Source organism: Trachypithecus francoisi, unplaced genomic scaffold, assembly GCF_009764315.1.
Source record: "Trachypithecus francoisi isolate TF-2019V2 unplaced genomic scaffold, Tfra_2.0 Lachesis_group8, whole genome shotgun sequence".
NCBI lineage: Eukaryota > Metazoa > Chordata > Mammalia > Primates > Cercopithecidae > Trachypithecus > Trachypithecus francoisi.
The window spans coordinates 111,261,960-111,287,322 of NW_022681473.1; the positions used below are offsets into that span (position 1 = coordinate 111,261,960).

Consider the following 25,363-nt stretch of genomic DNA (forward strand, 5'->3'; position numbering starts at 1 on the left):
TCAAAGCCTTAAGTTTTTTCTTTATTAAATGAAGGATTCAAGGTCTATCACAGCTGCAAAATGCTAGAATTCTGTGACCATGTATGTCTAGTTATTTAAATTATTATAGAAAATACATTTGAAGCATGTAAGATTATTGCAACCTGTAGCTTTCATAATTGTCACTAAGGAAACCCATAGGATTCTCAGCTAATGATAAAAAGATCAAGGTAAAAAGCTTTGCCCAGTGGTAATATCATAACCAGTGAGATTTATACAAGGTGCGATTATTGCTAACTTAAAACTTTTCCTAGTATCCGCCGTGACGACTTGAAATATAGCCAGCATTGGCAATTTTGGATAGTCTCTATGAAGACCGAAAAAAAAATGATAATAACCAAGGTAAAATCACAGTGCTTGATTGATGGCATGATCTTTGGCAGAGGCAGTAAAACTTTTGTACAGAAGAAAATCAGAAGAAAGCCAAAAGAATGCTTTTTATTCTTTGCGTATACTGTAATTAATGTGCTTATAACCCATTCCTGAATGAAGACATGGAGCAAAACATCTAAAAAGTGTTAGACCTAAAATGACAATAACAACGAATGGCCTAAGGGATGTTTCCCATTCTTTAGGTGGAAAGGATTTGTGGACTGCCCACTGCATGCTACACACCGGCCCAGCACTCTGGGACACAGACACTTCAGGCTGCCTTTCTTTTTCCTCTTCAACTACCCAAGCCCAGTGCCTTCTTTTCAGTGCCTCCTCAAGGGCCACCTCTGCATGGAGATTTCCAGCCTCTCTCACCCTGCTCCTCTGCCTTCAGCTCCTGCTGTGTCTATAGTCTGGACCACTGGCTCAGGGCCTGCCATATTTGACCATGTCTCATTAGCTGCTGCCTTTGTTTCTTTTTTTTTGAGATGGAGTTTTGCTCTTGTTGCCCAGGCTGGAGTGCAGTGGTAGGATCTAGGCTCACTGCAACCTCCACCTCCCAGGTTCAAGCAATTCTCCTGTCTCAGCCTCCTGAGTAGCTGGGATTACAGGTGCCCACCACCACTCCCAGCTACTTTTTGAATTTTTAATAGAGATGGGGGTTTCTCCATGTTGGCCAGGCTGGTCTTGAACTCCTGACCTCAGATGATCCACCCACCTGGGCCTCCCAAAGTACTGGGATTACAGGCCTGAGCCACTGCGCCTGTGTTTCTTTTGTACCCACTATACTACGAGATCTTTAAAGGTACTGATTGTATTTTTCTCTACATCCCCTACCACAATGCTTTGCCCAATACTGATGCTCAATAAATATTTACTGACTGATTAAAGATACATTTAAAGATCATGGGCCAGGCACAGTGGCTCATGCCTATAATCCTATTGCTTTTTAGGAGGCCAAGGAGGAGGATTGCTAGAAGCCAGGAATTCGATGTTACAGATGCCACTGTACTCCAGCCTGGGCAATAGAGCAAGACTCTGTCTCTAAAAAATACAAAATACAAAATACAGATAAAAAGATTGTTTAGTGTATCTCCAAGGGAAAATGGGCCTCATTTGAAATTTTTTTCTTGAAAAATGATTTTCAAAGTTTCATAAGCCTACCCTAACAACAATAACCCTCACTAATGCGAAATATCTTTATGCAAAATCAAAATATTTAACACAACAAAATATTTATTGACTATCTACTGTATTCCAGGCACTGTGGATTAGGTGCCTGGCCCAAAAGATATGAAAACAACAACAACAACAACAAAAATTCTTTAAAACAATAAATAAAACTTGAAGAAAGTTTGTTTTTTTGTTTGTTTGTTTTTGAGATAGAGTTTCACTCTTCTTGCCCAGGCTGGAGTGTAATGGCACGATCTCAGCTCACCACAACTTCCGCCTCCCAGGTTCAAGCAATTCTCCTGACTCAGCCTCCTGAGTAGCTGGGATTACAGGCATGCGCCACCACGCCCAGCTAATTTTGTATTTTCAGTAGAGACGGGGTTTCTTCATGTTGGTCAGGCTGGTCTCAAACTCCCGACCTCAGGTGATCTGCCCACCTCGGCCTCCCAAAGTGCTGGAATTACGGGCATGAGCCACACTGCCCAGCCAAGGTTATCTTTTTTTAAAGCAGTACCTCCCCTCTAGGAGTTCAATACTTTAGTGGGAACACGGTTATGTAATCATTATAATGCAGCAATATGGACGTGGGTACAAAATGCAGTGGAACTAAAAGAGCACCTAATTCTGCCCTAAGAAGACAGAGAAATACCCCTGATAGGAGTCAGTATCTCCGCTCCCTGTGGAAGGACAAATGCAGGCAAAGGTATGAAAGTGGGAGGAGGAACAAGGAACCATGACAGCCCTGGCTGCTGTTTCTGTGGTCTAGGGAGGGAAAAGTTGACATAGTTGGTAAGGGCTGCTGTCTGCCTCATGCATCCCAGGACTCAGACTGAAGAAGACATTGTTCACAATCTAAGCAGGTATGCAGCAGTGAGGTGCCGTGCAAGGGGCATTACACATGAAACTCATATGTAAGGAAGGCTCCATGGCTTGGAAAAGCTAAATACCAAAAATGCAAACAATAATAATTACATATCTGTATATAGGTGTATATTTGTGTGTTTATGTGTGGAGTGACAAAGAAAACAATGAAATGTGACCAAATGTTTAAAATTGTTCAATCTGGATAAGAATCTTTTAGAGTTGTCTGTACTAGCAATTTTTCTGTAAGTTTGAAATAACTTGAAAATGAAAAGTTCAAGAAAAAAGTGCCCACAGGATTTGGTGACTAAAAGTTTATTGATGTCCTGAACAGAGCAGTTTCAGCGGGATGGGGAGAAGGAACGCTCTATGGCAGGGGACAGAGGTCAGCATGAGAGATGGGGAGCAGAGAGCAGTACAGTCTACACCATCAAGATGCCCAGCTGTGAATTGAGAAAGAGATAGATTTTTCTTTGCTTTTGTTTTTTGAGACAGGATCTTGCTCTGTCACCCAGGCTGCAGTACAGTGTCATGACTTTGGCTCACTGCAACCTCTGCCTCCCAAGTTCAAGTGAGGCTCCTGCCCCAGTCTCCTGAGTAGCTGGGATTACAGGTGCACGCCACCATGCCCGGCTAATTTTTGTATTTTTAGTAGAGATGGGGTTTCACCATGTTTGTCAAGCTGGTCTCAAACTCCTGACCTCAAGTGATCCACCCGCCTTGACCTCCCAAAGTGCTGGGATTACAGGTGTGAGCCACTGTGCCTGGCCAAGAAAGAGATAGGATTTAACCAGAGAATGGCATCAAGTGAATGTTTCTTTCCTTCTTTTCATGGGAGAGACTTAAATACATTTACATGCTAGAAAGAACGAGAAACCAGAGAGAGGGCGAGGAAAGAGAGAAGGTATGCCTGAGACCATTTCAGCCTATGTATTTTTACTTTTAAAATACTGAAAATGATGGTCATGATCATATTCTATGTAAGAGTCTTATCCACACCTAGAGTCTTCACTTGAAGCCAAGTCATCATCATATTCTATTTAAGAGTCTTGGCCGGGCGTGGTGGCTCACACCTGTAATCCCAGCACTTTGGGAGGCTGAGGCGGACGGATCATGAGGTCAGGAGATCGAGACCCATCCTGGCTAACACGGTGAAACCCCGTCTCCACTAAAATTACAAAAAAGAAAAAAAAAGAAAAAGAAAAAAAAAAAGAGTCTTATCCATGCCTAGAGCCTTCACTTGAAGCCAAGTAATCTCTCTTCATTTAACCTTGACACATAGGCCTTAGTGTCCTGAATCGCTTTGTGCTTGCCTGTGAATCTTCACGAGTTTTCCGAATCCCGCTCAGGTTGTGGGCCCAGACTGAATGCAGTATGTATAAGGCTCAGGACTCTTGCTGGGCAATGTGACGGGCACATTCCCACTGGTTAAGATCTTAACCAGGTATCTTAGTCTGTTTGTGCTGCTATAACAAAATACCATAGATCAGGTGGCTTGGAAACAACAGAGATTAATTTTTTTCACAGTTTTGGAAGCTGGAAGTCCAAGGGCAGGACACTGGCAGTTTCCATGTCTGGTGAGGATCTGCTTCCTGGTTCATTGGTGCCGCCTTCTCACTGTGTCCTCACACTATGGAAGGGGTGAATGAGCTTCCTCGAGCCTATTTTATAAGGACATCAATCCCATGCAGGAGGGCTCTGCCCTCCGGACCTAGTCACCTTGAAAAGGCCCCACCTTTACATAGCATTACCTTGGGGGTTAGGATTTAACGTCCGAGTTTAGGGAGGACACAGACGTTCAAACCATGGCACCAGGCAAGAAACATGTCAGTAGAAAAATATAAGAGGTTCCCCAAGTAAGTAATGTTTCAAAAGGATAAATAGGATGTTTTCTTTCTTACCCCTCTAAAATAACTCTTAGCTTTCCAGGCAAAGAAAAGATAATGATAGTATTAGAGATATGTAGGATCTCTTACTAATTAATATGAAAGCCCTTGCAATCAAATCCTGATTAACCTTTCCAAAAAGCTGTTAATTTGGTTTTGCCTCCAACACTGTCAATAGATCTGTGCTGCTTCTATTCATCTGAACACAGAGTTCTTCCTTACCCACAGAGAAAATTAGAGCCAATTAATATTTTTGCTTGAGATTCTCTTAATATTGTCAGATGGAATTTGTATCTCAGGCTTAAAGTACTCATGTCTTATTGTTCATAAACACAGCAGAAAAGCGGAACACAATAGAGATTTCTCCACTTTAGAGCTGATCTCGGAGCCCAGGCACAACTCTCGGGACTCCGTGGTTGAGTCAGGTTAACTAAGAGCAGGGGTGGCTTTTGTGTTGAAGCAGATGAACTTTTTGATTGCGATCAGAGTGGGCATTGTCCCGTCTGCTTATGACATGTGAAAGGAAAAGTCATAAAAGAGAAACAAGCAGGTGCTGCCTTTCACAGGGTTGGGGACAAAGTTCTCTTGGGTGGCACAGTATGAATGAGCATTACTTAATAACTGAGGATGAGTCCTACTAAGAAATGATCATCCCAGCATTAGGCATCAGGATCCCCCCATGCTAACACTCCATGTGTGACACAAAAACCTACTGCCATTAAGCAGTTATTCTAAGTGCATGGGGTATGTACTGATTGCGAGTGTTAGTAACAAAAGAACCCCAGTGACAGCAGGATGGAATAGAGGATTTCAGTGCTGATGGAGATTAAATCGTCTGAGAATGGCTTTGTATATTAACTTCAGGGAACTCAGGTCTTGCCACCTAAAGAGTGACACCTGATGCCCCAATTGTAGGGTAATAAATCTTTAGTAAACCACAGATCTCAAGTAGGCTGCTTGGAAGGTGAGAAAAATCGTCTTGAGCCCATAAATGGCTTCCTTTCTGAGGACTGAAATGCCATCTCTAGGCACTTATATTTATGTGAATAGAAGATTTAACACTTGAGACAATTGAAGTTTCATAAAATGATGAGTCCTTGGCCTTGTTGTCAAAGCGCCCTGTGAAGTGTGCTATTGTGATCTGGATTGTCAGCAGCAAAGGTAATAACATGATTAGGATCAAGTGGTAACCCAGGATTTCAGATCTAGTACCCAAGAAATTTCTGAGAAGTTAGTATTTTCTTTTTTGGTGAAAATTAAGAGAGAAAACTAGGGAAAGTACATTTAGATGGCAGCATCCTGGTTACTTCTCTAGTGAGTTAAAGGCTGAACAAATATTCAAAAGAATGACATTATCAGCATCAATTAATATTTTTAGGTCACAGTCAAGGGGGGCATTTTTGATCTTCATGAACAGCGCTGCCAGTCATAAAAAGAGCTGCTATGTTCCATGACCACACCTATAACATTGTAAAATAGCAATTATTATCCCAGCACTTTGGGAGGCCGAGACGGGTGGATCACGAGGTCAGGAGATCGAGACCATCCTGGCTAACACGGTGAAACCCCGTCTCTACTAAAAAATACAAAAAAATTAGCCGGGCGAGGTGGCGAGCGCCTGTAGTCCCAGCTACTCGGGAGGCTGAGGCAGGAGAATGGCGTGAACCCGGGAGGCGGAGCTTGCAGTGAGCTGAGATCTGGCCACAGTACTCCAGCCTGGGCGGCAGAGCGAGACTCCGTCTCAAAAAAAAAAAAAAAAAAAAATAGCAATTATTTTCTGGATCCATTACAAGAAAGGATTTTCTTGGCGCTATGTATTTGCAGAACCTTCCTGCCCACATTTCCCCAAGTAACTCAATTTACTGCATGAGAGGAATACCTGGAATTTACCTGGAATACAGAAAATAAGTTTTCCCTTTTTTTTGGAGCACCACAAGTAAAAATTTAAAGTATGTAGGAGCTAATCAGAGCCTGGCCAATCCCCTAGAAAGCTCAAATTCTCAAAAGAACAGCTTCTAAATTTCAAATTAGAAGTCATTATGTCTTAAAAATATGATATAATAAGTAACATTGTATATTGCTATTTTAAATTTAACAATCAACATTATCATTATAACGTGATTTCACTAGAAATAGAACACTGCTTAATATTATACAGGAATAGGATGAGTCTTAGTGGTTGTATCAGAATGTATCAGAAACGAGAAATCAAAGCTGAAGTCTTTTTTTTTTTTTTTTTTTTTTTTTTGAGACGGAGTCTCGCTCTGTCGCCCAGGCTGGAGCACAGTGGCCGGATCTCAGCTCACTGCAAGCTCCGCCTCCCGGGTTTACTCCATTCTCCTGCCTCAGTCTCCTGAGTAGCTGGGACTACAGGCGCCCGCCACCTCGCCCAGCTAGTTTTTTTGTATTTTTTTTTAGTTGAGACGGGGTTTCACCGTGTTAGCCAGGATGGTCTCGATCTCCTGACCTCGTGATCCGCCCGTCTCGGCCTCCCAAAGTGCTGGGATTACAGGCTTGAGCCACCGCGCCCGGCCCAAAGCTGAACTCTTATCACAGTAATTTGATCATTCTTTCTAGCAAACTAAAATAATCATTCATCCAACTGCTGCATTTTTCAGTTAATGTTTTATAGATAAAAGCTAAAGAGATTTTTAAAATATATGTGTTCAGAAAGGAAGAAATATATTGCAGTTATATAACACACTGATGGATATGGTCATCCTACTGTTTTCAGTAAGCATTTAATCATTCTTTGCAAAGGCCTCTTAACTCAGCCAGTTTTTCGCAAAGTAATGAGTGCTTTATTCCTTGGAAAATATTTCTAAATGGCAATAGCACAATATAGTTACATAGTGTATCTATTATACCAGGAGTACATTTTGTTGTTAGGAGACTTTGAAAAGCATAAAGACTGTTCTGAAATTGAAATATTTCCCCCAGATGTTTGATTGCCTAAGCGCAGGCTATATTGAGGAACAGAAGCAAAACAACCCTTGTGGTTTCACAGATGTCCTATCACAGCACAGACTCTTTTATAATCCTCTGAATAAAATCTAATTTGTTTCATCTGGTGAAGAGGTCATTTCTAGCTTCTGACCAGCATGGGTAAAAAGATCTGATCATCTGAATTGTATTTAATATTAGATTTGTACTTGGTTTATAAAGCAAATTATTAGTGTTTTCTGGTTAAGATTTAAAAAAATATTCATGTTACTTAAAATAAGCTTATATATTGTGACGTAGATTCACGTTTGTACTTTCTCCGTATCTCTCAAAGTAAAGCTTCCCCACCCCATCCCCCAAGTTGGCGACACTTTTAAGTCAAAGACTTAACTTTTAAAACTTAAACTTTTAAGCCAAAGACTTGTCCTTAATATAAAGCCCATTCTAAGCTTTCTGTTTCTTTCTGGGCTTATAATCCTAAATTTCCAGGAGGAATCACTCAGTTATTAACTCTCCAATGCCCTGAAATTAGGAAAACAAAAAACAAAAAAACCCTCTACTTTTTCTGTATCTGCTTTCGGTTCTGTAGTCAGCTTCCCAGTCCCCAATTTGAAAAACACTAATTTAAAATTTGTGAAGAGTGCCAGTCTTCTGATTTTACATTAACCAAAAATATCTCTCTAGAATTACCAGGAACACTGGTCTCAATATGAAAGCACAAAATCAAGCAGTGTACCAAGAGGGCAGCCTTCTGAAACCGTGAATGACCATCAGCCTTCCAGAAGACCAGCCAAGCCCAAGATTCGAAAACAGCATAAACACCAAAATGGCCTGAAGTCTATCACAACGGAAGAGGTGACTGCCAGTCCGGAGAACCAGAATAACCCTCCCAGGCAGCAACAGAACCAAAATAAGCCTCTTGATATTTCACCAAAGCCTGAATCGATTGTGATTATGCATGCCTCTAACAATGATGTACAAGCTTCAAGGGCACTTAGGAGCCAGAATCTCAAAGAAACCTCCAATACATTTGCTCCACCAAAACAGGCTTTTGACAAGGTCTTATATAAAAACTCTACTGGATATGACTCTGGGCTGAATGTTAATAAAGAAAGAGGACACAAAGACCAAGAAGAGAAAAGGTTTTCATACCAGCAGCTACACACCCTTTCTGACATGGATTTGAACAACCTTAATGAACTTTCCTTTAAGAGACACGTGCTCCTGAGCCAGAAAGGCTCTCAGCTGCTTTATCACAGAGATGTTCATGGATCAACTGAAAATAAGAAACAACCCAAACAGCCTTACACAGAGACAAAATACAAGAACTTAGAAATGTTATGGTAAGAATTCCCTTTTCTCAAGTGGTTTTCTAGAGGAGAAAGCAGAGACTGCTGCAGAAAAACTGGAGAGGGAGAAGGGCAAGGGGAATTCATAAGGATGGCTAGGTGAGAAGAAGAGTTCACCTAACAACTTCCTTAGCTCTGATTCCTGCCTCAAAGAGTCCACTTTTTTTTTTTTTTTTTTTTTAGACAGAATCTTGCTCTGTTGCCCAGGCTGGAGTACAGTGGTGCAATCTTGGCTCATCACAACCTCCGCCTCCCGGGTTCAAGCAACTCTCCTGCCTCAACCTCCCAAGTAGCTGGGATTACAGGCGTTCACCACCATACTGGGCTAATTTTTGTATTTTTAGTAGAGATGGGGTTTCAACACGTTGGCCAGGCTGGTCTCGAACACCTGACCTCAAGTGATCCACCCGCCTTGGCCTCCCAAAGTGCTGAGATTACAGGTGTGAGCCACAGTGCCCAGCCAAGAGTCTACTTTTGATGGATTTCTTTTCCTCTTCCCTGTCTCCTCTATTTTTCCCCTGTAGTTAAACTAGATGTTGGAGGGAGACAAGGACAGAGGGACCCAGTCAAAAAACATCAGTGTTTTTTTGAGGGCTGCAAGTAATGTTTGGAGGAAACAAATGATCTCCAACATTATCTTGGCCTATCCTGAGAAAATAATGTAAAATACAGAAAAATATGCACATACAAAAAAAAAAATCATTTATAGAAGTGACCTAAAAATCCAACAATAGGGAATGTTTAGGTAAATTATGATATTTAGTATCATGGAACCACTAAAAATTATGGTTATGAGGAAATGCTTCTATAGGAAGAAAATAGTAAGGTACAAAATGACACCTTGGGTTGAATGACACTGGTGGAAAAAAAATTACATCTAGGGAGTATGAGCTCTACTGTGTTAAAATATGCACAGAAGAAGAAAAATTCACCAGAACATCAATACTAGTTATCTGTAGCAAGAGAGATTGGGATTTTAAAAATTTATTCTCTATATTTTCAGAACAGTTCAAGTTCCCTACAATGTAGATGTATAACTTCTATAAACAGGAGAATAAAAGTTATTTTAAAAATTACTTCAGGCACCATTTCTTGGTGTACTTCAATTAACCATCCTTTCTACATCCCTAACATGCTGAATGTAATGCTACAGTGCTAAATGCTATACAAGGTACAAAAGAAGTATGGTGTGTGAGGTCCCTTCAAGGAACTTACTTTCAAAGTAGGAAGACAATTACTCCCTTGTGAGGTGATCAAAGAACATTTAAGTGCTACACTTGGTGGTATGGAATGTAGATTCAATGAGGCTTAAAGTTAGCTTCCTAGAAGAGATCGTGATAAATAGGAGACATCTTTGTCTTTTTTTCTTGATTTTAGAAAGATTGTTTCTAACACTTTTACCATTAAAAGTAATATTTAGTTTTTGGTAGATAGATAGATGATAGACAGGAAATTTCCTCCTATTCCTGTTTGCAAATAACTTTCAACATAAATGGGTATTTGATTTTATCAAATACTTTTTCTGCACTTATTGAAACATTTCTCCATTAATCCTTTAATGTACTGAAATATGTTACCAGATTTTCTGATGACGCACTATCCTTTTATTCCTAGGGTTAACCCAATTTGTCATACTGCATTTTTAATAAGTTGCTTGATTTGATGTGTTAACACTTTGTTTAAGATTTAACATTTTCATATACATGAAGTGAGATTGGCTTATAATTTTCCTATCTGCCAGTGGCCTTGACTGGGTGGATTATCAAGAAAATACTAGCCTTATAAAATGAGTTGAGGACTGTTTCCTCTTTTTGCATCCTCTGGACACTTTATATACAATTGGCCTTACCTGTTACTTGAAGGTTTGATAGGATTTTCCTCTAAAACTATTGGGCCATAAGTGGGTTTCATTTGGCTTTTTGTTGTTGTTTGTCAGCAGATTTTAAACTCCTGATGCATTTACTATAATCATTATAAGACTTTGCAGTCTTTTCGTTTTCACTTTAGTCAGTTTAATAAATTATATTTTTCTAGGAAATATTTTTCTTTTATGCTAAGCTTTAAAATGTACTGTCATAAAACTTTTTGTAGTATTTAAATAACTTTAATATTATTCCACCTTTATTATATCTATAATCATGTCCCTCTTTTCGTTTCCTTTTTTTTTTTTTTAATCTTTTTGGCAACCTCAACCTCCTGGGCTTCTTTTGCTTGATTTTCTCTGTACATATAGTTAATTGATCCTACACTTTTGAGTAGCCTCTTAGTGTAAGTTTCCGTAAGGACAACCACATCTGGCAGTTTCTCAATTCTTGTCTCTTTCTCGGAGCTCGACTTTCTAGACTACTTTCTTTCTCTTTCTAGACTTGCTACTCAGCTGTCCTGCTGAGGATTCCCTTTGCCTTTCTTCTGATAGGATTCTCTTTTCAGTATCTCACATTTTCCTTAGTTTGTTTGAGCACCCCTTCCGGTGATTTTTTTCAGATTGAAAATGTAGTCTAAGGACAGGGGACAGGGTGATGGTCAGTTCTCAGCGTGCCAGTGTCTTGTGCCACACTTGTTTTCTGACTGCATTCCGCTGTTGTTGTGCTCATATTATCCTTGAGAATCTCCATGTCCTCGTGGAGACTCTCTTCACTCTTCTCCTTCCTGTTTTTTTACATCCCCGTTCTCTTTCTTAGTTTCCTGTTTGATTTTGGTAGAGAAAATCCTCCACTGCTTGAGAAGTAAGTGTTTTGAGATCTTGCTGAAATTATCTTTCTTCTGCCCTCGCCCCTGATTGGTAGCTTGGCAGAGGATTGTAGAATTCTTGATTGAAAATTGGCTGGGCACGGTGGCTCACGCCTGTAATCACAGCACTTTGGGAGGCTGAGGCGGGTGGATCACAAGGTCAGGAGTTTGAGACCAGCCTGGCCAAAATAGTGAAACCCCGTCTCTACTAAAAATACAAAAAATTAACCGGCCATGGTGGCAAGCACCTGTAATCCCAGTTACTCGGGAGGCTGAGGCAGGAGAATGGCATGAACCCGGGAGGTGGAGGTTGTGATGAGCCAAGATTGTGATGTCGCCCACTCCAGCCTGGGTGACAGGACAAGACTCCGTCTCAAAAAAAAAAAAAAAAAGAAAAGAAAGAAAGAAAATCATTGTCCCTCAGAATTGCCTTCTTGCATCCAGTGTTGCTGTTGAGAAATCTGAAGCCACCTTATTCTTGATCCTTTATATATAACTTGTTTTGTTTTGTGGAAGCTTTAGGATCTTTTCTTTTTCTCTACTGAAGTGAAATTTCATAATAATGTGCCTTCGTATAGGTCTATTTTCATAGATTGAGCTGGGGCTTTTAAACCTGAAAACACATGACCTTCAGTTCTGGGAAAATTTCTTGAGTCATTTTATGGGTAGTTCCATTCAACCATTTTCTGTTTGCTCTTTCTAGAAACTCCTATGATTCAGATGTGTTTTTCCAGGACTGTTATTATGATTTTGTTTTCTCTTTCCTTCTCCATTTCTTTGTAATTTTGTTCTACTGTCTGGGAGGGTTTCTCAGTCCTAGCTTCCAGTCTTTCTACTGCTATCATGTTTGCTAATTTCCGACAGGATTTTTTTGTTGTTGTTTCTGTTATTGGTTTCTGAATGTTCCTCTTTTTATAGCCTCATGTTTTTGTTCGTGGATGCAACATCCTTTTTTCTCAGCATCTTCTTAGATTTTCAACAAGGCAAAATAAGCTGTAAGGGCCCTTGTGACTGAATTTTTAAGTGTTTTTAATTCCCTCCTTTGTTTATCTTTCCTCTAGGTCTTTGTCAGTGATGTTTGTTTCTCTTCTCCTATTTTGCTGCCTTCCACCTTATGGCTTGTGTCAGATGTCTGGCAATGCTTGATTGTCTTCCCATGATCAAGTATGAGGGACTAGAAAGCTTATTGGAAGCTGTGAGTGACAGTGCTTGTTGACTTTGAGTACCTATAGAATGATCTGTGGGGGTCATCTGATAGGAAGCCCTCCTGTAAGTTTTAGGTCTTTTATCTTGGTGGTCAGATTTATTATCTGTGCTTGGTGCTTCACAGGCAGGAGACTCGTTGGCTTCTTCAGAATGAAAACCTCCAGTGAGCTGTGGAGAGAGGGAAGGGACAGTTGCCTAGGTGCACAAAATGGAGATGGTGATCTGGAGATCTGACTGGTTCTTCTTTTTTTTTTTCCAAGACAAGAGTCTCACTCTGTCGCCAGGCTGGAGTGCAGTGGCGTGACCTCAGCTCACTGCAACCTCCACCTACTGGGTTCAAACGATTCTCCTGCCTCAGCCTCCCGAGTAGCTGGGACTACAGGCACGCACCACCACGCCAAGCTAGTTTTTGTGTTTTTAGTAGAGACTGGGTTTCATCATGTTGGCCAGGATGGTCTCGATCTCTTGACCTCATGATCCGCCCGCCTCGGCCTCCCAAAGTGCTGGAATTACAGGCGTGAGCCACCACGCCTGGCTCCCTTTGAATATTATGTGTCTCAAATTTACTCTATTTTCTCCTGTAGGAACCCCAAATAGCTGTATATTAGATTGTCTATTCTAGACTTCATGCCTTTTAAACTGTTTTTATTTTACATCTTTTATCTCTCAGTGTTTCTTTCTGAAAAATTTATTCAAATAAGTTTTCCAGCGTAATAAATCTCTGTTTACCTGTGTCCAAGATATGCTCTTTAATGTATCCATTGAGTTTTAAATTTCAATGATGATATTTTCCATGTCTAGAATTTCTATTTGGTTCTGATTAAACCTCTCTGTTCTTTTTCCAAAATACAGGATTTTAAAATATGTTTCTTGGGTTCTTAACTTCTTTTCTCGTGTCTTTACTCATCTTAAACGACCTTATGAGTGTTATCTAGGATCTCTCTATCTGAAGCTCTTGGAAGTCTGCTATTGCTATTTGGATGTGTGTGCATGTGTGTCTGCTGACTCTCATACTTGATAGATTATTTCCTCTTATGGGCAAGGACCTTAGATTGTGAACTCACACTTAGCCACCTTTCCTGTGGAAACCTAGGCAGGCTTGGGTGGGAGTGCATTTCTCCAGAGAAGCTTTATACTTGCTTCTGCCAGATGCTACAGAAGTATCCCTCATCCAAGATCATTTTTATGTTAGTTTCTTCGTGTTGGATTTCCATGATTATTTGGGTAAGGTAAATGTGAAATCCAAATATTGTCCTATAGATATTCACAAGAGCTTGTTGTTGCTGTTGGCTTTTTGTGGGGAGTGGGGGTTGTTCTGTTTTTCTATTCAGAGCCCAGAGACCAAGACAGACAGACTTGCTTATTGTTTCTCACGGCTGGTGAATGGGTTTTTAATGAATGTAGCTTTTAACTGAGGATGAGGATGTAGCACCTCAAGTTATAGTCTTCTTACAACGATCTTAGTTCTCATTAGTTAGTTAGTTAGTTAGTTCTCATTAGTTAGTCTCCCTGCCTCACACAGCACAAGATCTTGCATGTCCTATACCGGCGTTAACTATTAAAACTGACACCTGTAGACCCAAAACTCTTGTAAAGAAAGCTATAACTTCAGCTAATCTAAAATCTGCTTTGGTTTTTATTCCTTTTGTTCCTTTTGGTCTTTGGAGATTTCTATTTATGTTACCAATTCAACTATGTATTTAAAGGATGTTTAATGTAATGCAACATTTCTAGGTATTTTGCAGTGGGAAGGTCTTTGACTTTTCAAAATGGTGTTTTTCTATTCTGAATGCACTAAACAAAAGTTCTAAATGAAATGTAGACCATCCTAAAGGAAAAAGAGGAGCAGTTTAAGATAAATAAGAAATTAATGTATTCATGAAAAGATTAAGCTAAATGCCATTAATGTGATTTGGGAGTGATAAATACGTCAAGTTACTGGTTCATAAAGACTTTTATGCTAGAGGTCTTATGTATCCAGATTTTATTAATAGATTTGTGCTTTTTTTTTTCATTAAGGAAATTCCATTCTTCTGACAGCCAGCCCGTTAGAGCTTCTCCAGATTCATGGCTCACCCAGATAATGGAGCAGCATCAGCAAGCCTTGGTGCAGCTGACCGACGTGCAGCCCAGTGAAGGGGCCTTACCCAGCGTCACGCTTCCACCTATACTGTCAAGGGTAAAAAGTGAATCCCAACTCCGTTCAGAGAGAAGCCAAAGAAACCAAGTGAAAATTAGCCGTAGCAATTCTGAAGGCTATCTGTTTCAACTGGAAAAGGGAAAAAAGCATAAGAAAAGAAGCAGCAGTAAGGTAATAAAAGCACCATTTTACCAAGTAACCCTTCAATTTTGAGAATACAGGTGGACCTTTATTTAATTATAGCCCTGGAACAGGGATGGTCATTACTGAGTTGCTGCCACACTGGGTGGCCCAGAGTCCTAAGGAGTTTCTTGCTCCTGCCCCTGCTACTCCCTGGGGTTTCCCTCCCCTTCTTTCTAGAAGTTGTTGCTGCCAGGGATGCCCATTTCTCCCTCCTATTCAAGTCATCTTGGCGAGAGGTCTCCATTTGCAGAGTGGCAAAACTCCTTTCATCCCCAGCTGAAACATCCCTTCCTCCGAAAAGCTTCCATACTCCACCCCAAACCCCGTGCTAACCTGAGTCTTCACGGTTATTAAATCATTTCTTCCCAGCTCATTCTCATATCTTAAAAAGCAGGGAAAGTGGGGTTGAGTGAGTGAAAGCGCTTGTTGCCACTGCATTTTTCCCACCATCCGCCACCGTGAGAACTCATCTTGGCCCTAATCTCACCCCAACTTCTGCAGTAAAATGCCTGGGCTGGCCAGTGATTGAACTTTCCTCTCAAACGTTAGCTGACCTTTACTGAGTTCTTTGTCTCAAATTCACCATTACTAGCATCTTGGTGCACTTAAATCTTTTCTCTTAGGGCCTACATGATTTAACAAGTAAAATTGGAGGCCCAAAGTAGAATGTTTTCAGTAAGAAATGAAGGAGCGTAGGAAGGAGACTTTTCTTTTTTTTTTTTTTTTTTTTTTTTGAGACGGAGTCTTGCTCTGTCACCCAGGCTGGAGTGCAGTGGCTGGATCTCAGCTCACTGCAAGCTCCGCCTCCCAAGTTTATGCCATTCTCCTGCCTCAGCCTCCCGAGTAGCTGGGACTACAGGCGCCCGCCACCTCGCCCGGCTAGTTTTTTGTATTTTTTTTAAGTAGAGACGGGGTTTCACCATGTTAGCCAGGATGGTCTCGATCTCCTGACCTCGTGATCCGCCCGTCTCGGCCTCCCAAAGTGCTGGGATTACAGGCTTGAGCCACCGCGCCCGGCCGGAAGGAGACTTTTCATGTCCTGTGTATTTCTCTTCTGTCACTGGCAATAAAAAGCCCTCAGGAAAGGTCACTTGCTTCCAGTGTCAAATAATAAGGAAAAAGCTAGAAAATGCATTCTGTTTTACAGGCAACAGGGAAAGCCCTGGTTGAAAGCAATAAGCCTGTGGTGAGTTGCGTTTTCAGGGAACAGACTGAAATGGAGATGTGCATGCAGGAGGTCTATAGTGGAGCACCCTTGGGAACCTCCCCTTTAAGGGGGTGAGGGAAGCAGGGCTGGGCAGAAATGGGCTGTGATGCAGACACAGCAGTAGCCTTGGCCACGGTTCTGAGGGTTCTAAAGTTGGGATGGCCCTTCAAAGGCAAGGGGCCCAGGCTTTTGTTCTCCCATGCCGGCCTGCCATTGGATAGTGACTGCCCCTGGGGAAGGGTGGTGACTTTGGGCACAGCAGCTCCGCGTGACTGAGGCAGTGTTTAGGGAGGAACTCAGCTGTGAGCCCTCAGCAGACAACACTCCCGGCGTCTGGGGAAATGGGTGCCTCAGTCCAGAAGGGTCTCTACTCTGAGACAACCTGAGAGGAATTAAGCAAATGATTTCTAAGTTGAATTCAGTTTGTTATTAAATAATTTCTAGGCTGGGTGCGGTGGCTCATGCCTGTAATCCCAGCACTTTGGGAGGCCGAGGTGGGTGGATCACCTGAGGTCAGGAGTTCGAGACCAGCTTGGACAACATGGTGAAACTCCGTCTCTACTAAAATACAAAAATTAGCCGGGCATGGTAGTGGGCGCCTGTATTCTCAGCTACTGGGGAGGCTGAGGCAGGAGAATCACTTGAACCCGGGAGAGGGAGGTTGCAGTGAGCCGAGATTGCAGCATTTCACTCCAGTCTGGGTAACAAGAGTGAAACTCTGTCTCGATAATAATAATAATGATGATTTCTACATGCCTATGTTGGGAAGGCAGATATGTAAATGCTTATTATGTTGCAGTATAATGTTGTAAACAAAAAACAAATAATGATATTAATTAATAATAAAAATGGTAATAATAATGTAGGCATGCATGGGGAGCACAGAGGAACATAAAGGAAAACTGATATCCTGACCTGGGGTTCAGGCAAAGCTTCAGAAGATAATTCAGAACTAAGTCTTAGAGAGTGGTGAAGAATTGGCAAAGAAGACTGCAAGAGCAGACCGGGCACGGTGGCTTATGCCTGTAATCCCAGCACTTTGGGAGGCTGAGGCAGGTGGATCACAAGGTCAGGAGTTCGAGACCAGCCTCACCAATATGGTGAAACCCCATCCCTACTAAAAATACAAAAATTAACCGGGTGTGGTGGCAGGTGCCTGTAGTCCCAGCTACTTGGGAGGCTGAGGCAGGAGAATTGCTTGAACCCGGGAGGCAGAGGTTGCAGTGAGCCAAGATCGCACCACTGCACTCCAGCCTGGGCGACAGAGCAAGACTCCATCTCAAAAAAAAAAAAAAAAAAGACTTCAAGAGCAATTCAGGCGGGAGTACCAGCACGAACAGAGGTGCTGAAGCTGTAACATGGTGCATGCTGGGGATGAGAGCATTTCAGGTCCTTGTGACTAAACCTGGGAGGCAAGGAGTGTTGAAAGATGGGAGCAGAGTGGTGAATAGGGGCCAGGTCTTACAGGATCTCGTTTTCCATTCAAAGAAGTACTTTTTCTGTAGGCCAGGGGGGATCATGGAGGACTTTTAAACATGGTTGGATTTGTATTTTAGAAAGGCAGCTCTGGCTATGGTGTGCAGGGCAGATGTAAGACATCCCAGAAGGTGATGAGATTAGGAAGTCTGTGGATCCTCAAGTGGAGCCTTTAGAGAAAAAGATAAGGGGTGGCCTCAAAGAGAAGGGGAAGCTGGCTTGGAACAGGCAGCGAGAGGTACTAACGAGAAGAAAAGGAGGATGTCTTGGGGCTGAGATATGACCCCAGCCCAATCCTGCAGCTCCCATCTTGAGCCCATCTGTGTACCGCAGGTCTTCAGCTCACAATCCTAGAGTTCTTACCCCAGCTCCTTCACATACCCACTCCTGGAGGCTCTTTGAACTCCTCATTCCAACTTCACCCTCTCATGTCTTCCCGTCTACTGGGGACAGGACCCCATCCGTGCCCACACTGTGGAATCCACAACTAGTGACTTGGAGCTGGGAGAATCCCCGGTTCTGCTGTAAATAAGGAGAAAGGTGTTTCTTTTTTCTTTTCTTTTTTTGATATAGAATCTCGTTTCGTCGCCCAGGCTGGAATGCAGTGAAGCAATCTCGGCTCACTGCAACCTCCACCTCCTGAGTTCAAGTGATTCTCCTGCTTCAGCCTCCTGAGTAGCTGGGATTACAGGCACGCGCCACCACGCCCGGCTGATTTTTGTATTTTTAGTAGAGATGGGGTTTCACTATGTTGGCCAGGCTGGTCTCGAACTCCTGACCTCAGATCATCCACCTGCCTTGGCCTCCCAAATTGCTGGAATTATAGGTGTGAGCCACTGCGCCCAGTCACAAATGTGTTTTTTTAATCACAGGTAACTTCTTTTTCCACCGAAACATCATTATATGGTAGTTAGGCTGTAAGGTATTATTAGTACTGTTTTCAAGAGTTTTGTGACTAAAGTAGGTTTTGAAGACTTGACTAGGAAGCTGCACATCATCCGTATTATTTCTACAGGGATATGTATTCAGAACACATTTTCGAGGTGAGGACAGCCTGTTCACTGCAGTACATATAGGTTACCAGGGCCTAAATGTAGCTCAAACACACTAGCTCACAAGGGAATCTTCTAGGTTAGGGTTCTTGCCAATGATGTGTTGTTGCTGAAAATGCAAGCTTTTGAGCTCAATTCTCACTCGGCAAGATTTAGAGGAAGCCATGGACCCATTCATTCCTAGGTTCTCATCTCTGTTCCTAGTATCTCTTATGACTTGGACAAGTTATTAATGCACCTGAGCCCTCTTTTCTTCATCTGCAGAATTATTCTTTCTTTTTGTAGATTTGGTGTGATATTAAGTGAAATAATGTATTAAAACCATAGCTTAGTCCCTAGCAAAGAAGAGATATCAACTAAATGTTAGTTTCCTTTCCCTTTCCCCTTCTTTTAGTTGATTGAATTTATGTTTCACGGAGAAAAATAGAGGAAAGTACTCCGACGACAGTGTGTGTCACCAGAAATCTAAGCGCTTGGGAGGTCAGGGGAGAGGAAGGAAAATTTGCAGTTGCTGCCTTCCCAGCCATCTTTCCAACTGGGAACATCCCCCTTCCTGCTTTCTATCAGGAATGTTACAATCTATATATCCATTTTCTCAATCCAGCACCTTCAGCTTACATCTGACAAATTCACAGAAGTGCTCTTTGTCCTTTAAGATATTCCAGAAGCTAAAATGACTTAGAAATGAGCTATTTGTATAGGACAGCAGGTAGTCAAGGCACCAGACAGAGGGGATCATTATCCAGGTCATGGCCATTTGCTGGTCACATCAAATCTTTTGGTTTCCAAGGGAATTGCCCCGAATCACATTAAAACTTTGAGGATTTGTAAAGATAATAGGCCCAAGCACCCTTCCTCTTCTCCTGACAGTTCTGTTGTAACTGAGTTCTGAATGCCAGGCATTGTCCATGCCATGAAATCTAGACATCAGGCAGTCAGGGATCAACGGATGACAAACGGCATAAAAATATCTGTCGCAACCCACCACGAAATGACTGCTTCAGGAGTTTGCTGACAGCTAACTCTGCTGAGCTGAAGTAATTAACTCATGTGTTGGTGTCACAGACAATCTGGGCATTGCTGCTTGACTGCTTCTAAGAAGGGGTTTATTTGGATTAAGTTTAGCAACTGCAGAGCAAATTTCCTTCACTTGCTGTTCCACAGTATTTGAGGCATTGTTTTTTCTCGTGTTTTTCAGTAACTTTCTCACACTTACACATCTGAGGAATTTTCTGGAGAATAGCTCTGCAGTGGCCCCCCAGCAGGGTACCACCTTTCAGAGTTGAAACAGAACAGTCAATGTCATTTCCAATCAGGGCACACTGTGTCCCAAGTTTGCAATTAAAAACTCTGCTGTCTTGAGAAGAACTGTGGTTAATTCCTGGTACAAACCTTGCATCAGGAAAGTCCTATGCCATCGTCTACTAAAGCGATCAAGTGTGAACACCAGTGCAGAGGGGCTGGTCTGGCCTTAACAATCCTCAGATGGTGCCAGACTCGGTCGATGCCAGCTCGTGTGTGTCTTATGCAAAGACCAGCAGCAAATCTCATCAGGGATTGGTTGAGAGCATGCCTGCATTTTCCGATTTGTTCCCCTTGTGTTTGGAGACTTAACAAGACTATCATTGTTGATTTACTTTTTTTTTTTTTTTAATATTGTGCTACTATGACCTTTTAGTCTTGTAACAGCCATGGAGAGATAAATCAAAGTGAATTCTGGGGGATTATTTTTACTATAAAAGACTTTTGAGGAGCCAGAAAGTAGATTAGTGGTTGCCTAGGGCTGGAGGTGGAGGGGGCAAAGGGAGTGACTGCTAATGGGGACAGGATTTCTTTTCAGGGTGATGAAAATGTTCTAACATTGGAATGTGGTGATGTTTACACAACTTGGTGAATATACTGAAAACCATTGTATTGTACAACTTCGAGTGGGTAAATTTTGTGGTATGTGAGTTATATCTCTATAAGCTGCTAAAAAGACTTTTGATGGAGAGAGATCAAACAAAACTGCACCTCTGAGAACAAATCAAGATTACTTGCGCCAACCTTAAGTAAATCCAAGATTTTTCATTGCCAGTCACCCAGAACAAACTCCGTTAGGAGCCATCACCATCCCTTGAGAAAAGTCCCTTTGCTATAAGGACTTCATCCATCCTGTAGAGGGATCAGCAGCACTTGGAGATCACCCTTTGGGCCACACTCTGTCCCTTCATATGGAGGTGTAGTACTAGACCCTGGCTCTGTTTTTCTGTGATAGCCAACATGTTTATTGTAGGTGATAGTAAGAACTGTGGCTGGAGAGCACTGGGCAATTATTCATGCTTCACAATGTGTCTTTTGTAAGCCAGTGGAATGATTAGAAGTTAAGCTGCTTCAGACTTAGGATGTGATTTGTGAGCACTGATCATTTCTTTCTCATCACCTTTGGACAAATTGGATTTACAACTTGGACATGAGCAGGCGTTTTTTTCCTTCCTTTTAATTATTGGTTTACTTTGGCAAATAGATAGTAATTTAGTGACTGCAAAACAGCCATACAGATGGCATATGTGAGAGAAAGAACAAATTTTCAATTGTGAAATATAAGTTGTCTGAGTTCATTTACCCACTGAACATTGGTAAAGGTTTTAAAATGTGATAATACCCAGTATAATCAAGGTTTGGACGAAAAGAGCGATCTTATGGCTCCATTGCTAATTAATTGATGGCCTTAAACATATTCATTTTATTTCAATAATTCTACTGCTATTAACTTATCTCAAAGAAATAATCAAGTAGCCCAGAAAAACAGTGCTTAACCTAGGACAGCTTAAATGTTCAACATTTAGAGGAATAAACAGTCCCACAAAACTAGATGATAGAATGTTATGCATAAAACTCACATTAAAAAATATATATACTGACAGAAAAAGGTACTGTAGTACTAAAATGCTTAGAAAAAATAAGAATTTAGGCTGGGCGCCGGGCGCGGTGGCTCAAGCCTGTAATCCCAGCACTTTGGGAGGCCGAGACGGGCGGATCATGAGGTCAGGAGATCGAGACCCTCCTGGCTAACACGGTGAAACCCCGTCTCTACTAAAAATACAAAAACTAGCCGGGCGAGGTGGCGGGCGCCTGTAGTCCCAGCTACTCGGGAGGCTGAGGCAGGAGAATGGCGTAAACCCGGGAGGCGGAGCTTGCAGTGAGCTGAGATCCGGCCACTGCACTCCAGCCGGGGCGACAGAGCGAGACTCCGCCTCAAAAAAAAAAAAAAAAAAAAAAAAAAAAAAAAAAAGAATTTAGGCTGGGCGTGGTGGCTCACCCCTGTAATCCCAGTACTTTGGGAGGCCCAGGCTGGCGGATCACCTGAGGTCAGGAGTTCGAGACCAGCCTGGCCAACATGGTGAAACCCTGCCTCTACTAAAAATACAAAAATTAGCCAGACGTGGTGGTGGGCGCCTGTAATCCCAACTACTTGGGAGGCTGAGGCAGGAGAATCGCTTGAAACTGGGAGGTGGAAGTTGCAGTGAGCCGAGATCGCACCATTGTACTCTAGCCTGGATGACAGAGTGACACTCCATCTCAAAAAAAAAAAAAAAAGAAAGAAAGAAAAAAAAGAAATGAAATGAAAAAACTAAGAATTCATAGTGAATGGACAATTGTATAAAAGTATGAACAGACAGATATAATGGAGAGGCAGCAGCTCTCGTGGTTGTGCTGAGTGGTGACTTCTGTTTTCTTAAAGGAGATGGATGACTTTGAAATACCCTTCAATGAACAATGCGTCTTCTGCATACTTTAATGTTACTAATTTTTTAATGATTTTAGTCCAAAGCCTTCCTTAAGAATCTTGTTTCACTTTTTAGAATTAGAATTAGAGTACTGACCATAAATGTTTAACATTCTAATGGGGCAAATTCTATTTACAAAACTTGGAATCCTTGCAGTGTAGAAGTGTTGCCCATATAGCCCGTCATCTTGGCCCTTTTAAATTATTAATGCAACATGAAAGTGCTGAGATGTTAGGAATATTGCCTTCAGTGTGCAAGTAACACAATTACCATTTACAGTGATTTCTGAAATATGAGTTCATTCTTCTTACATACAATTAATCCACAAGTAAGTGATTGCTAGCACTGGTGGTTCCACAGCTCAGAATATCAGAACCAGTATTGTTGTGATTCTTTTTTTTCCCTGGCTACAAAATTGCTGCTGCAGCTCCAGCTCCAGGAATCACATCCTTATTTGAGCCAAGAAAAAAAGAAGAGGAAGGGGCTACCACAGCCTTAAAGCTTTCCAGAATATACACTGTACCCAACAAACTTTTGCTTAGACTTCATGGGCAAGAGCTCAGTGCTGAGGAGTCAGTGCTGGAGAATGTTTGTCTTTTGAACATCGACAGTGGGAAGTGGCAGTGGAGAAGTGAATTGGGATGACTCTGGGTACTCAGTAGACCACCGTGAGCAGGACATGTTCTTGTAGTGGTTGATACAGTGTGTTTATACAAGTTCATTTTTAAGATTGGAGAGTTATATGCAATAATTATATCTAATATGAGAAAATGTCCTATATTAAGTCTCTGGACTATCTCTGCTAAGTTTTGTCTTAGAAAAGGGCGACTTAGATGTATATCTTAGGACTTAATAATTAACAGGAGCGCAGCTGGTCGCGGTGGCTCAGACCTGTAATCCCAGCATTTTGGGAGGCCGAGGTGGCTGGATCACTTGAGGCCAGGAGTTTGAAACCAGCTTGGCCAACGTGGTGAAACCCCATCTCTACCAAAAGTGCAAAAATTAGACAGTCTCATAACCTGGCCTCAAACTAAATAAATAGATAAAATTTTAAAAATGGAATAATTAACAGGAGATTTCAAAATTGATAAAAATCCTGTGCTTTGTCATTAACATATAGACAGGGACTAACATCCACAGTTAGGTACACGACAGCTGCTTCTTCAATGTGGCGAATTTGTCTCCATTTTAAGCAGTAACTTACATGTGCCTTAAGAAACTACTGTCATCCAACCACCTCTTTTATATTGTCTTTCCCATCCTTCCCAAAAAGGAAGCCAAATTAATTAACAAACTGAAATTTCAAAAGGATGTGAGTTCCCTGTAAGGGGAAGTAGCGAGTCTAAACTTCAGGGGATTTTTTGTGTTTTTTTTTTGTTTTTTTTTTCGTTTTTTTTTTCTTGAAACAGAGTCTTGCTCTGTCAACCTAGGCTGGAGTGCAGTGGTGCGATCTTGGCTCACTGCAACCTCCGCCTCCCGGGTTCAAGCGATTCTCCTGCCTCAGCCCCCCGAGTAGCTGGGATTACAGGTGCCTGCCACCACGCCTGCCTAATTTTTGTATTTTTAGTAGGGACAGGGTTTCACCCTCACCAGGCTGGTCTCGAACTTCTAACCTCAGGTGATCTGCTCACTTCAGCCTCCCAAAGTGCTGGGATTACAGGCGTGAGTCACCATGCCCAGCCTAAACTTCAGTTTTAATTTTGAAAGCAGTGGTTTGGGGAATATCTTAATCTATCGGGGACAGACAGGCAGTAGAATATTAGGGTTTTTCCTGGCTATTATTGTGCTCAGGTGCCATGATCTAATCAGTCAGTTGCTTCACTTTCTTGCTGTCCATCCTTTTAAATAGGCAATACTAACAAGAGTTGTCATATTAAATTCTGTGTACCCTTCAACATATCTGAAATCACACTGACTGAACAAAATGAGTTTCTTAGTGAGTCTTGCCAAGACTCTCAAACGCTTACTTTTCTTTTGAATATTATAAATGGATTATAATTGTTTTTCCCTTAAAATTATCTTTTTCCCCCAATAATCAATAGCAAAACTTGAAAGGTTGGTCCTTCTTGTCTTCTGTAGTGTCTCTAACAGATAATGCTGTGACGTCATTGGACAGGGTATTCTCTTTTTGAAGCACTGTGTTTATCTGATGCGTTTAGATGCTTTCTTCCAGGGAAGTTATTTGGCTCAGCAAACTGTCTAAGACTGGACAAAATGGTAATAGGAGCAGTGGCAAAGTAATAACATATATGTTGTGTTAAAAACGTTAATAGCAAGGGCCAGGTGAAGTGGCTCACATCTGTAATCCTAGCGACTCAAGAGGCTGAGGTGGGAGGATCACTTAAGCTCAGGAGTTCAAGACCAGCCTGGGCAACATAGCAAAATCAGGTATCTCCAAAAAAATTAAAATAAAAAACATTCATAAGAAAACAGGACATCACTAGCTTGAAAACTTTTATTTGTAATTTCAGAATTTCAAGTTTCTTTATTGCAGAAGTGGAAAAGTGAAAACACGTTAGCTAACCAGCTACAAATTACCAAAGAGACTATTACCAATAACTACCACTAAAATGGAAGAATTGTCAGGAAATGCAGCCATTCTCTGACAGTGCACACAGGCTTTCATTATTTTCCTTCTTACTTTATGTGGCTATGACACCTTTCGGAGTGGTAGGAGTAGGGGGACACATAAGTCCTTAAAAGAAACTGTTTCTGTGGTTGTATTTTTAGAACACCAAGCTGAAAGGTTATCAGAAAAGAGACGTGAAGCTTGGAGGCCTCGGACCTGACTTTGAGTCCATCAGAGACAAAGTGAGTGAGATGCACATACAGTGTTTCCAGACCTGACTCAGCCCATCTGTCTGTTAGGAAACTGTATGAAGACACCCTCCAGAATTAAGCCCTAATTCAAATGTCTCACTCGGAATAGAGACCCTTCTGAAATAACATTGATATAGAGACCCGGACACGCCTCTT

General features: G+C 41.7%; 1 protein-coding gene and 1 non-coding gene across 9 annotated transcripts in view; both read left to right on the forward strand.

Moving 5' to 3' along the window:
• Positions 1-25,363, forward strand: part of JHY (junctional cadherin complex regulator) — a 72,285-nt gene that overhangs the window by 43,917 nt on the left and 3,005 nt on the right. For 7 of the 8 annotated variants that reach the window (XM_033204346.1, XM_033204340.1, XM_033204342.1 and 4 more), the window contains 3 exons: positions 7,959-8,617; positions 14,579-14,870; positions 25,118-25,198. In XM_033204346.1, the coding sequence (XP_033060237.1) occupies positions 7,959-8,617; positions 14,579-14,870; positions 25,118-25,198 (1,032 nt within the window). The remainder of the gene's footprint in view (positions 1-7,958; positions 8,618-14,578; positions 14,871-25,117; positions 25,199-25,363) is intronic. The other variant, XM_033204345.1, reaches the window with a different exon arrangement.
• LOC117081924 lies at positions 216-355 on the forward strand. The gene has a single exon (XR_004436381.1). It is a non-coding gene; the product is annotated as a U4 spliceosomal RNA (small nuclear RNA).